Genomic DNA, 13,124 nt, shown 5'->3' with positions numbered 1-13,124 from the left:
TGATCTTGGAGCCCAGGAAAATAAAATCTGTCACTACCTCCATTTCTTCCCCATCTATTTGCCAGGAATTGAGAGGGCCGGATGCCATGAGGCTCTTTAGTTCTTCTTCACTTTCTGCCATTAAAATAGGGCCCTCACAAACATATTAATGTTCTGCTGAGGGGAATGTAGCACAAACAATAAGAGTACTGAAGACTGGAGCTTCTTCACAGTGACCTTGGAATACCAGACAATCTATTATTTAAAGAGATTATAGAAAACTGATCCAAGAAGAAAATGCAAGTAAAAATTGGGGAACACTTATCTAGATAGCTTCTACAGTACTGGTAGTCCTTACTTAGTGATTCTTCAAAGTTATGATGGACCTCCCCAGAATTACTTTCAACCTAGTTCTGGAGTTCTGATGGCCAAACATACATATACCCTGAGGCATTTGATCACATTTTGGGTGTCTGACAACTGGCTTGCGTTTATGGCCATTTGCTGTGTCCCACGTGACTGAGATTTTTAGTGGTTTTGGATGGTTTCTGGAGTTTACTTCCATTTCTAGCAAAAAACAGCCATTGAAGAAAATGGGTTGGCTTAACACTCACAGTGTCTGCTTAACAATTTCATTCTTTTAACAACTACAGTTTTTGCTTAATAAGCAAAAAAAAGCTTGTAAAATTGAGCACTGTCAGGTGGTAACCAATTTAACAACTGCCACAAGTTATCATAGTAATTCTAGGATAAAATATGGTCATAAATTGAAGACTACCTATAAATGAATTAGATAATCTGAATTATCAACAGTGAATACATGCAGGTCACGAATATGACAGTCCTATAGTGCTGAGATAGACTTCACAGAGACCTATGTTACTAGGCATATTGTGTCTTGGTGCAAGGCAGTAAGGAAGCTGAATCATGTTTCCATCACATGTTACATGCAATGCAGACTGCATTGCCAACATTCTACCACATGTCCAGTATTACCAGACACATAGATAATTAAGCAGAAGTCAAAGGAGCAATTCACAGGCTTAAGATTCCTTAGTGTTTCCCTACCTGGCAATATGTTCGTGTGTGTATATATAAAAGGCTAAATATAAAAGGCTAAATATATTCCTGTAAGTAATGGAAATTCACATTACCTGATGCCTTATGTATTTCAGCATTCCAGAGTCTTTTTTTCCTTCGAGGTTAGAATCCATCACTCTTTTCTTCAGGGAGGGTGTTCTGAGGCATGACTTGTCTGAACACTGAAAGACAATTGACCTAAACAATTCTGAGTGCTTTCAGAAGTTAGGTCATTAGTGGAAGCTGGGGGTCTCATTCTGTCTCTGATAATAATACACTTAACTAAAGCAGCTTTCCCTTGTTGACCAGAAACCACTGATAATGAAAGAAGCTGACATTTCCTTCTTGGCCTGTTTCCAGAATGATGCATTATCCAAAATGATGCAGTTTCACAGGATCTAACAGTCTCATCAGACTGTCGAAACATATATTATGAGGTCAGCTCCACCCCTCACAACATTTATATAACACATGCCCCAAAAGGATGGGGCCTATGCCATGAAGGTTGCTTCATCATTCATTTGCCCCTTTGCTCCCTGCATCAAAACAATCACAGCAACACGAGCAGCAAACAAATTTAATAAATAAAAATTGTTTCACTAAGGAAGGATCCTATATTAAACATAGTTCCTAGAAACTCCTCTCACATCTGTTCACCTGTGAGAGAATAGCAGCCAAGTGTGACAGTCTGAAATAAATGTCTAGGCAGCTGAAAAATGAGCAATTAATTAATTTATTCATTACCTCTTACCTCTTTTTGTTTTTTGCCTCTGGCCACACCATTTAATAAGTTATTTTCTTTAAGTGAATCCACAGTGTCTCCATACAAAAGTTTGATGGCCCGGACAAGACGTGCACACGAACGACTGTGGTGGAGGTAGCAGTGAGGGTGGCAGTAATCAATATGGGTACAAATGAAACTCTGCTGGTTGCACAGCAGGACCATCACCTGGAAGCATGAAGTATGAATGTTTATAGAATTGCAGTCCTGTCTTTGTGCCAAGAGAAAATTATGTGAACATTCTTTTTTAGATATTAGGAACCATAGAGAACAAAATCTTTGAAATGTTTTCAAACTATTTGTCTCCTTCCCCATTCTCTTCAATTTAATATTTCACTAACTTTAACAGATAATTCATGGATGAAAGATAAAGCAAATATCTCAACTCATTAACCTTAATAGATAAACATATCTGTTCAGTTGGTCAATGAAATGCTCCAGTGCAAAGTGAGATCAAACAATATCCTTTCCCTTTGTTCCAAAGGCCATGGCAGAGTTTGAGTATTTATTATTTCTGTCACTTTGCTCAGAGTTGCCTAGTTTAAGCACAGGATTTTCTCCCTACGAGCTAAGTGTACCAAATTTCATTTCTGGAGATAATAATCACTTCAGGATTCTCCTTTTACACCCAATTTTTTTTGGCTGAATAGCTGTGATTGCTTCTTCTTGGTTAGTTTTATGAATCCTGGACATGGAAGACAAATTAATCACCTTGAAGGTTCAGGAAGCATAGTACGATAGTGGTGGGGAGGGAAAACATTATTTACATTCCCTCTCCCTCTTCTCTCCATTTTCTTACTTAGTTATTTATTCATTTTTGCAGTTACGTTTGTATCATCTAGTTGACAGAAATTCAGAGCTGAATAACTAAAGAGTACTAATATAACATTATAATGACAAATATATTCAAAAGTCATTGGCCTCCAAGGAAAATCTTTGGGTTGTACTAATGTTTAAATGAGTATTTGAAAAATGAAGTTCTCTTTGAGTTCAGTCTCTAATTGCAGAGGGCATCAAATGACAACTGTAGGAAAACTATAACCACATTTCATTTTCATTTCATATATAACCACATTTCATTTTGTAATAAATTTTATTGTATCCTTTACTAATGTATCAACTCATTATTTATGAAAGTTTATGTTTGAAAGCCCCTTCATGGATTACTGCCTTGTCATGGTGAAGGGGCTTGTGTAATTCAATGAAGCTATGAGCTATGCCGTGCAGGGCCACCCAAGATGGAAAGGTCATAGCAAAGAGTTCTGACAAAACGTGATCCACTGGAGAAGGAAATGTCAACCCACTCCAGTATCTTTGCCTTGAAAACGCTATGGACAGTACCAAAAGGCAAAACAATATGACGCTGGAAGATGAGCCCCTCAGGTCGGAAGGCGTCCAATATGCTACTGGGGAAGAGCAGAGGGCTAGTACTAGTAGTGCCAGAAAGAATGAAGCGACTGGGCCAAAGCCGAAAGGACACTCAGCTGTGGATGTGTCTGGTGGTGAAAGGAAAGTCCGATGCTGTAAAGATTTTTTCTCCATAGGAACCTGGAATGTAAGATCCATGAATCAAGGAAAGCTGGACGTGGTCAAACAAGAGATGACAAGACTGAACATTGACATCTTAGGTATCAGCGAACTAAAATGGACAGGAATGGGTGAATTTAATTCAGATGACCATCAGGTATACTACTGCAGGCAAGAATCCCTCAGAAGAAATGGAGTAGCCTTCATAGTCAATAAAAGAATAGGAAAAGCAATACTGGGATACAATCCTCAAAATGACAGAATGATCTCAGTTCAAATCCAAGATAAACCATTCAATATCACAGTAGTCCAAGTCTATGCCCCAACCACCAATGCTGAAGAGGATGAAATTGACCGGTTCTACGAAGCCCTACAGCACCTTATAGAACTAACACCAAAAAATGATGTCCTTATCATCATGGGGGATTGGAATGCTAAAGTAGGAAGCCAAAAAATAACCGTAATAACAGGCAAGTTTGGCCTTGGAGTACAAAATGAAGCAGGGCACAGGCTGATGGAATTTTGTCAAGAGAATATGATGGTTACAGCAAACACTCTTTTCCAACAACCCAAGAGACAGCTCTACACATGGACATCAACAGACGGTCAACACAGAAATCAGATTGACTATGTGCTCTGCAGCCAAAGATGGTGAAGCTCTATACAGTCAGTAAAAACAAGACCAGGAGCTGACTGTGGCTCAGACCATGAGCTTCTCATTACAAAGTTTAGGCTTAAACTGAAGAAAGTAGGGAAAAGCGCTAGGCCACTCAGGTATGAATGAAATTATATCCCTGTTGAATATACAGTAGAGGTGACAAATAGATTTAAGGAATTAGATCTGATAGACAGAGTGCCTGAAGAACTATGGACAGAGGTTCACAACATTGTACAACAGGTAGCAACCAAAACCATCCAAAAGAAAAAGAAATGCAAGAAAGCAAAATGGCTGTCTGAGGAAGCTTTGCAAATAGCTGAGGAAAGGAGGGAAGCGAAAGGCAAGGGAGAAAAAGAAAGATACGCCCAATTGAATGCAGAATTCCAGAGAATAGCTAGAAGAGATAAGAATGCCTTCTTAAATGAACAGTGCAAAGAAATAGAAGAAAACAATAGAATAGGGAAGACCAGAGATCTTTTCAAGAAAATTGGAGAGATGAAGGGAACGTTTAATGCAAAAATGGGCATGATAAAGGACCAAAATGGCAGGGACCTAACAGAGGCAGAAGAGATTAAGAAGAGGTGGCAAAATTACACAGAAGAACTATACAAGAATGAGCTTAATGTCCCTGATAATCACAATGAGGTGGTCACTGACCTCGAGCCAGACATCCTAGAATGTGAAGTGAAGTGGGCCTTAGAAAAGCTGAGCAACAACAAAGCTAGTGGAGGTGACAGTATTCCAGCTGAGCTATTCAAAATCTTAAAAGACGATGCAGTAAAAGTGCTACACTCAATTTGCCAGCAAATTTGGAAAACTCAACAGTGGCCACAGGATTGGAAAAGATCAGTTTACATTCCAATTCCAAAGAAAGGCAGTGCCAAAGAATTTTCAAACTATCGCGCCATTGCAGTCATTTCACATGCTAGTAAAGTTATGTTTAAAATCCTACAAGCTAGACTCCAGCAGTATGTGGATCGAGAACTACCAGAAGTACAGGCAGGATTTCGAAGAGGCAGAGGAACTAGAGATCAAATTGCCAACATACGCTGGATCATGGATAATGCTAGAGAGTTCCAGAAAAACATCTACTTCTGCTTCATTGACTATGCCAAAGCCTTTGATTGTGTGGATCATAACAAACTGTGGCAAGTTCTTAAAGAGATGGGCATACCAGACCATCTTATTTGTCTCTTGAGAAACCTATATGTGGGCCAAGAAGCAACAGTGAGAACTGGACACGGAACCACTGATTGGTTCAAAATTGGGAAAGGAGTCCGGCAAGGCTGTATACTGTCACCCTGCCTATTTAACTTATATGCAGAGCACATCATGAGAAAGGCAGGGCTAGATGAATCAAAAGTTGGAATTAAGATTGCCAGAAGAAATATCAACAACCTAAGATATGCAGCTGATACCACTCTAATGGCATAAAGTGAAGGAGAACTAAAGAGCCTCTTGTTGCGGGTGAAGAAGGAGAGTGCAAAAGTTGGGTTGAAACTTAACATTAAGAAAACCAAGATCATGGCATCCGGCCCTCTCAATTCCTGGCAAATAGATGGGGAAGAAATGGAGGTAGTGACAGATTTTATTTTCCTGGGCTCCAAGATCACTTCAGATGGGGACTGTAGTCAAGAAATTAAAAGACGCTTGCTCCTGGGTAGGAAAGTCATGGTAAATCTAGACGGCACACTAAAAAGCAGAGACATCACCCTGTCAACAAAAGTGCGTATAGTCAAGGCTATGGTCTTCCCAGTTGCAATGTATGGCAGTGAAAGTTGGACCATAAAAAAGGCTGAGTGCCAAAGAATTGAGGCCTTTGAACTCTGGTGCTGGAGAAGACTCCTGCGAGTCCCTTGGACTGCAAGGCGATCAAACCGGTCAGTCCTAGAGGAGATCAACCGTGACTGCTCTTTAGAAGGCCAGATCCTGAAGCTAAAACTCAAATACTTTGGCCACCTAATGAGAAGGAAGGACTCACTGGAGAAGAGCCTCACTGGAGAAGAGCTGGGAAAGATTGAGTGCAATGGAAGAAGGGGACGACAGAGAATGAAGTGGCTGGATGGAGTCACTGAAGCAGTAGGCGTGAGCTTAAATGGACTCCAGAAGATGGTAGAGGACAGGAAGGCCTGGAGGAATGTTGTCCATAGGGTCATGATGGGTCGGACACAACTTCGCAGCTAACAACAACAACAATGTTTGAAAGATTGTGAGGTATGCTGTTATTACTAATCTAGGAAATAACTATAAGAGCTTGAAAGAGTTTATATTACATCAGAGAAAATCCACTTTTAACTTGGAACATCTGAATCTCTCTAAATTATTTTAATTTGGCTCAGGATATAGGATTTAGACACATTGTAAATGCATGTTTAATTACACTATTTTTTTCTGATTCATTCACCTATCCATTCTGATTGATCTTCAAAGTCCATCAAACATTACCCCAGTGAAAGATCTGCCAAATGAACTGCAATTAACCAAATACTACTTTTTGTGTTCACATAGCTTTAGGAAATAAAAGTAGTCCTCAGCTTAGTGCCACAACTGTTGTTTTCTTTCCACATTTGTTAAGTGAATCACTGAAGTTGTTAAATTAGTAATATGGTTGTTAAGTAAATCTGGCTTCCCCATTGTCTTTGTTTGTCAGAAGTTGCAAAAGGTGATCACCTGACCCTAAAACACTGCAACCATCATAAACATGAACCAATTGTCAAGCATCCAAATGTAAACCATGTGACCACAGGGTCGTAAGTGTGAAAAATTGCAATGGTCGTAAGTGTGAAAAATTGTCATAAGTCACTTTTAATGCAGTTTTAATTTTGAATGGTCACTAAACGCATTGTTATAGGTCAAGAACTACCAGTAAAACTCAACAGCTATAGTGCCTCAGTTGATGGACTTCTTCCTTAAGTCTTAAAATACCTTGTGCTGGGAGCCCTGGCAAAAGTAAGGCCAATGCAAATTATTCTACCGAATAATATAGCAGCTTCTATTTCTAGTTTTGTTTAATGGGGCTTCTGAATGTTTCTGGAGATAGGACCGGGGCTTTTTTTCTCATAGAACGCTCAGAACGGTGTTCCGGCACCTTTTCTTTTGCAAAAAAAAGAAAAGAAAAGAAAAGCTCCCTCTATTAGCTTTAGGAGTAGGCAATCTTGGCTCTTTTTTATGACTCATGGACTTCAACTCCCAGAAATCCTGAGCCAGCCACGCTGATGGGAAAGAGAGAGGTTTACAAGCTGAGCCATTGCTGGCTCAGGAATTCTAGAAGTTGAAGTCCTTGAGTCATAAAAGAGCCAAGGTTGCCTACCCTGCACTAGAGGAGGACACTAAAATTATTTACAAGGTTACTTCTTTAGGAGCTAAACTTTTAGAATCTAAAACAGCTAATTCAAAAAAGCCAACAAGAAAGAACCTCACATTTTTCATCTGCTTCTGTCTTTTGGAAGGTAAAATTAGATAACAAAATAATCTATTTCCTATGTTAACATCTCTGCAATGAAATCAATAAAGGTAACAGGAAAGAAATGAGAAACATTTTTCTCAATGTAATATGTCTAATTTAGCTGATGCTAGGAAAAAATATAGTATCTTTTGTACACTCTTGAAAACTATTTTGAATCTATAACCATCTATTGCAACTAAACCACTTTAAATTAAACAATTCTTAAGAATGAAATATTCTTAATTTGGACTTTACTTTTACTGTTTGGACTGTTGTGTGTTTTGAAAAACAGATTATTTAGAATCTAGTTATGTTGCACTTCAGTCTTTAAATAATTAACCTAGTATATACATAACAATATATGATGTTTTCCATGGTGAGCTTAACATCAATAACAACATTTATTAAAAAGGTTAAAATAATTTCTGGTGGTATTATCTGTACATTAAAATTTTGTTTAGTCACAATCTTTCACTTTTCACATTCTGGACAAGCAGTGGTCATGTATCCTAGCAAAAGATGTTACATATGTGCATAAGTGTAGTCAGCAGCATATGCCTTTTAAAAAATATAAAACATGCAAAGAAACAAAAATAAGTCCAAAATATCTGTATTACATCCAGAAATGCCAACTTTGCAACCAACATTTCTCATCCATAACTATGGCACCCTAAGGATACCTGCATACGTGCAAATGCTTCTCTGGGATCAGTAACGCAGCAGGGATTGCTTTTTCCTTCCAGTAACAGATTGCTGGGAAATACCAAACATGGCCTTGAGAATCACAATGTTTGTTACAATTTTTTCTGGATGTGGTTGGTAAGAGGCTGTTTGGCGCCGGAGACCACTGCCACGAGGGACACAGCTCTGGGTCGGGGTTCGGAGCAGCTCCAGGTGGGGGCTCTGCACGGGTTGTGGTGTGGCAACTGTGGGGAGGGGAATCCCCATGGCGGCTGTGGGGAGGGGAATCCCTACAGCATGCGGCTCTGAGCCACAGGGGCAGGGGTGCAAAGGATGGGCGGCGACACCGTAGGAAGACATTGGCATCGCTCCCAGTGACAGCACCTCTGAGTTCCGGCACCTTTTTTTTTTTAGGAAAAAAGTACTGGATAGGACAGTTACATTCTTGAATAGTTGAAACTTTGTTATTCATAAAAAAGAACAGCCTTAATTCCCCCCTGCTCTGATGACAAACTGTGAATGTTGTATAATTCTAGGAAAACAAAAATAATCTCTACTTACATGTAGCCACGTCATATTCCGGTGGTAGTTATCTTCTGTTCCAGTGCTGCTGAGCACTTCAGGTTCTATACTAGGTTCGCTTGCACTCCAAGGGCTTCCTTCTTAAAGAAAACAAACACACACACACAAATCCAAGAGTAGTTTTCTTCTGATGCTAGCTCCATATTTTGAATCTAATATATATATGCTTGTAAACAAGACCAGGGTTATGAAGCCAATTGATTTTATTCATATATATATATCTCAGCCTCCCAAAATTCTTTATTAGCAATTTGAATAATTTGCATATATATATATATATATATATATATATATATATATATATATATATATATATATATATATATTTAGAGAGAACAGAATAATATGCCAGAAGCATACAATTCCTAATAGGCCAAGCCCTTCAGGAAGGAATGTGAGTTAAAAATGTCACCTCCAACCTTTCTTCATGTCCCAATTATTAGCTAGATTGATCATTACAAGCATAATTTATAGTCACTATGGAAATGACCACTCATCAGGGATAAATATTGTTCCCTTTTCTGGAAGAGGGGAGGGAGAGTAAGTAAAAACAAAATTCTTGCATAATCATGCTGCTGCCAATTGTTGGTTTCAGTGATCTGCATTGACTGGGCTCCATGTTAAAGAAAGATAATACACATATTCCTGCAATGGCAGCAATTTGTTACAATTGCTGCCTTGTTAGATCCCACTGAGGGAACACGGAACACTGGGGGAAGAAAGAGAAAAATCCTGACAGGCATTTGAGAACAAAGGCAGAAGAATGCTCTCTCAGACCCCAGAGTTTCCTGCGTGCACTTATTGGTAATGGGCCTTCCAATCAGACAGAACTTTAGCACACAATTTGTTTACTGTATTATGATATTATGGCTGCAATCCTATATCCACTTGCTTGGGAGATAGCATCACTGAATTCAATGGGAGAAATTTCTCAGGAGATATGCCTAGAATTGTACTGAGGCTATGAAAAAGGCAGTATTTCCAATTATATCTTTCCCCTACCCTTAAAGCAAATATGCATTGACTTGGATGTCTACACAGAAGAGAAAGAGCACGGGCAATACCACTGAGACCCACAACGGAAAAAAAAGATTGGTCTAGGATGCATCTGTCTCTGAGTTCTTCTCTAAAATGAATCTCTAGAAACAAGTATTTTGGAGATTGACGAGTACACATATATTTATCTCATAGAAAGCAAAATATATGCATATTGTATATATAAGTATATGCATAGTACATACTATTGCAATGAGATGTGTATGTGTGTGAGAGAGAGTGAGTGTATATATACAATACCATATATATTATATATGCCACTGATATATAATATATGTTGTTTTTATATATACCTTCCTAATCACGGCATGCACTTGTTTGGCAGTCAGAAAAATGCCTGTACAGAGTCCACACATCAAACATTTCTATTTTTAAAATTTGGCATTCATTGAGTGGAGCAGCACTGACTACTTCAGGAGGTATTGGCAGGGTTCAGGCTCTGTCCTTGCCAAATGTGAAGTCCATGCAAGAAAGGGAACCACTGATTCAGGCCTGGGCCATGGGAGGTCTGCCTAGCCTCCAAGCCCCTTTCCTAGATCTCCTAAGATAAGGATGCTGCTACCTCGAGATCCCTCTCCCTTTTTTTAGCCAAGCTCATCTGTGTTACCTATGTCAGTGACAGTGTCCCTGCTGTGGGACAGCTGCAGCTCCTCATTCTCAGACTCTGAGTCCTGACGGGATAACTTGGTGCTCTTTAGGCTGCCGGCCCGGCGAATGCTGGACAGGGAACCCCCTCTCTTCACCCGGAAACTGCGTGTTCCTTTAATCTGGAGCAAGCGGGAGCCTCCTATCCTGATCTTCCTGCTGGGAACTGTATTAAAAGAATAAAAGAGGACTTTTTCCCCCTTATTTCCCCCCATTTTAAAGTATAATGACGTATATTTTGTATAAAATTATACTTTTCACCCTCCCCCTCCTCCGCCTGCATTTCAATGCCTTTTTCTTTTTTTTCAAGGAAGACCAGCAAGAGGCTCCCTCCAAAGCAACATCAAGATGGGTTTGGAAATCATCCCATACGGGATGCCTTAGTGAAAGGTAAGACAAATCTATTACTCAGATTGTATTACACCTCAGCCCAACCATTAGTGTTATTCAAATACTTTACAATCAGCATTATTGGAAACCGCACAGCTAAACCACAAAGCTATATTTAGTGCCAAGCAATTTGCTCTTATTTATTTACATAGAATAGTTATCTTTCCATGTTTGCTAGTAAGACTTTTGCTGTTCCATCAAACACTGGCTATCGATGACTGAGCTGCAAGTTCCATCAAGGCGTTGGAACAGAGCTGTTCTCCAGCTAGCCCAAGGTTGATCACATTTTGTGACAGAATCATAACTTTCCATCATGTAGTAAGTATAGTAGGTGGCCTGCTTGCTTAAGCTAGGCACGTCATTTGCTTATCCACTCTGAATGTTACCTTTGTATAAATCGTCGTCTTTGCACATTAAACTTCACCAGAATTCTACAGAAAAAGCAACAACATGTGGTCCCACTCTTCAGATCGTTCAGAAGTTTTCAGGCATTAAAGACATCTGTGTATATGTTGAGTGTGTGCATGTGTGTGTGTGTGTGTAATGAACACGAATATATGGAATGGTTTGAAGCACCAGTCACTGGCATGTTGTTCTCCACTCAGCTCTAAGGCAGTACATAGGCAATATGCATGTCCAAATGTTGCAACACTCAGCTGTACATCTATTTAAAAGTGAACACACAGCACAAGTCACAATACAAATAAATGATAGTTGTTGGTTGGGGCCAGAAGAAAGGGCAATGATGAAATAGGAAATATCTAAACTTGTTAAGATCTAGGCTTTTAAAGAGTTGGAGAGAGAGGGGAAATCCTGATTTTTACACATTTGCACTCCACCATTGGTGAATGCAAAATTTACTTTGCAAGTGATCACTTTTAGCATATGATTAACCAGAAATCATATTTGTATTTACTTGGCTTTGTAGTTTTATCAATGAGCCTGAAAGTGGTATATTGTGTAACAAACTATCAGAAAAATATCATATTATTCCTCTAGCAAGATCAGTGAAAGATTTTGCACAGTGTCTTAAAGGATAGGAGATAACTTGTGAAATAAGCTTCTGGGGACTAGATTATTAGATGCACGAATTAAGAGTAACTTTTTAAAAATCTACTTGGTATTAAAAAAAACTTACACCTCAATGCATCTTGTAATTTTTAATGTGCTACAAGCATGTTGTTGTTATTTCTATGATTAAATTATAACCTAACTGCGGGCAAAGGATTCCTGTAATAGAAAATTACTTCTAAAATACATATTATGGTACTGGAATCAGTTACAGAAGCCGAAAGGAGAGGAAGGGGAAAAAGGAACAGAGGAAGAATGAAAAGAAGAAAGGAGAATAATTTATTATTACATAACACAGCAACAATAACATTTAGCCTGTATTCCATAGAAGTTTCACTGAAGTGTACAAATATTTTGAATAGGAACTAAAGAGTTTATAGATTTGTAATTCATCCATTTTAAAAATTCCTTAAAATGCATTGTTGTTGTTGTTCCTGACCCCCCTCCTGAAAAGAGAGAGAATGAAAACCTTGTTTTAAACAATGCCAAACACTATAGTAATTCCATTGGCACATTTCCAGCAACATATAATTATTGAATTTTGTTCTTTTTATAGTTGTTCTTTATATACTGTATATGCAACCTGCTTTATATTGTTGATTTTAATTATGTATTGGTCCTGGACCACAAAGAAGACTTCTTCTTCTCAATAATAGGTAATTGGGCATTGTTAAGGAACATTCATTTCTCTATTTTAGATGCAGGTGCCATATCAGTTATAGTTTCCAATAAAAAGGAATTCATTATTTAACCTATTGAAATCTGTCTTCTGAATATGGATTTTAATTCCATGATCTGTTAAAACTCAGCACAGAAGTTCAAGATGTACTTACCTACAATAGTCAATGTATGCAATCAATAAATCTCAATGGGGGAAATACCAGATGATTGTGTATTATTATTTGAGGTATAGAATCTGGAGATATATACAATTATAGATTTCTAATATTTGGTAATTAAAGGTTACTTAGCCTGGGATGTAGGAGAAAAAGAAATTAGGGGTAGTATTACACTCCCCGGTCCTGTCTAATGTTGTTGTTTTTGTTTTTTTGGTGTCTAGGATGTTTTGGTGTTTTTCTATTTGATGCACTTTTCAGTACTTTGTAATAATATTCTTGTTTTTTTATTTAAAATTTGTTTAATAAAATTTATAAAAAAAAATAACAGACTTTAATTCTGATCAATTGTTTCAGCCTAATGTTCAGTTAATTTTAAAAAAAACTATTATT

At 38.3% G+C, this 13,124-nt stretch overlaps 1 protein-coding gene across 1 annotated transcript in view; it reads right to left on the bottom strand.

Moving 5' to 3' along the window:
• Positions 1 to 13,124, bottom strand: part of UNC80 (unc-80 homolog, NALCN channel complex subunit) — a gene marked incomplete at its 5' end in the record, with an annotated part of 192,180 nt that overhangs the window by 95,555 nt on the left and 83,501 nt on the right. The window contains 4 exons of the mRNA XM_083369438.1: positions 1,134 to 1,241; positions 1,811 to 2,008; positions 8,713 to 8,813; positions 10,397 to 10,600. Coding sequence (XP_083225564.1) covers positions 1,134 to 1,241; positions 1,811 to 2,008; positions 8,713 to 8,813; positions 10,397 to 10,600 — 611 coding nt within the window. The remainder of the gene's footprint in view (positions 1 to 1,133; positions 1,242 to 1,810; positions 2,009 to 8,712; positions 8,814 to 10,396; positions 10,601 to 13,124) is intronic.

Source organism: Vipera ursinii, assembly GCF_947247035.1.
Source record: "Vipera ursinii genome assembly, chromosome: 1".
NCBI classification, from domain to species: Eukaryota; Metazoa; Chordata; class Lepidosauria; order Squamata; family Viperidae; genus Vipera; species Vipera ursinii.
The sequence above is the reverse complement of the archived record's forward strand: the minus strand, read 5'-3'. Positions and strand labels throughout refer to the sequence as shown.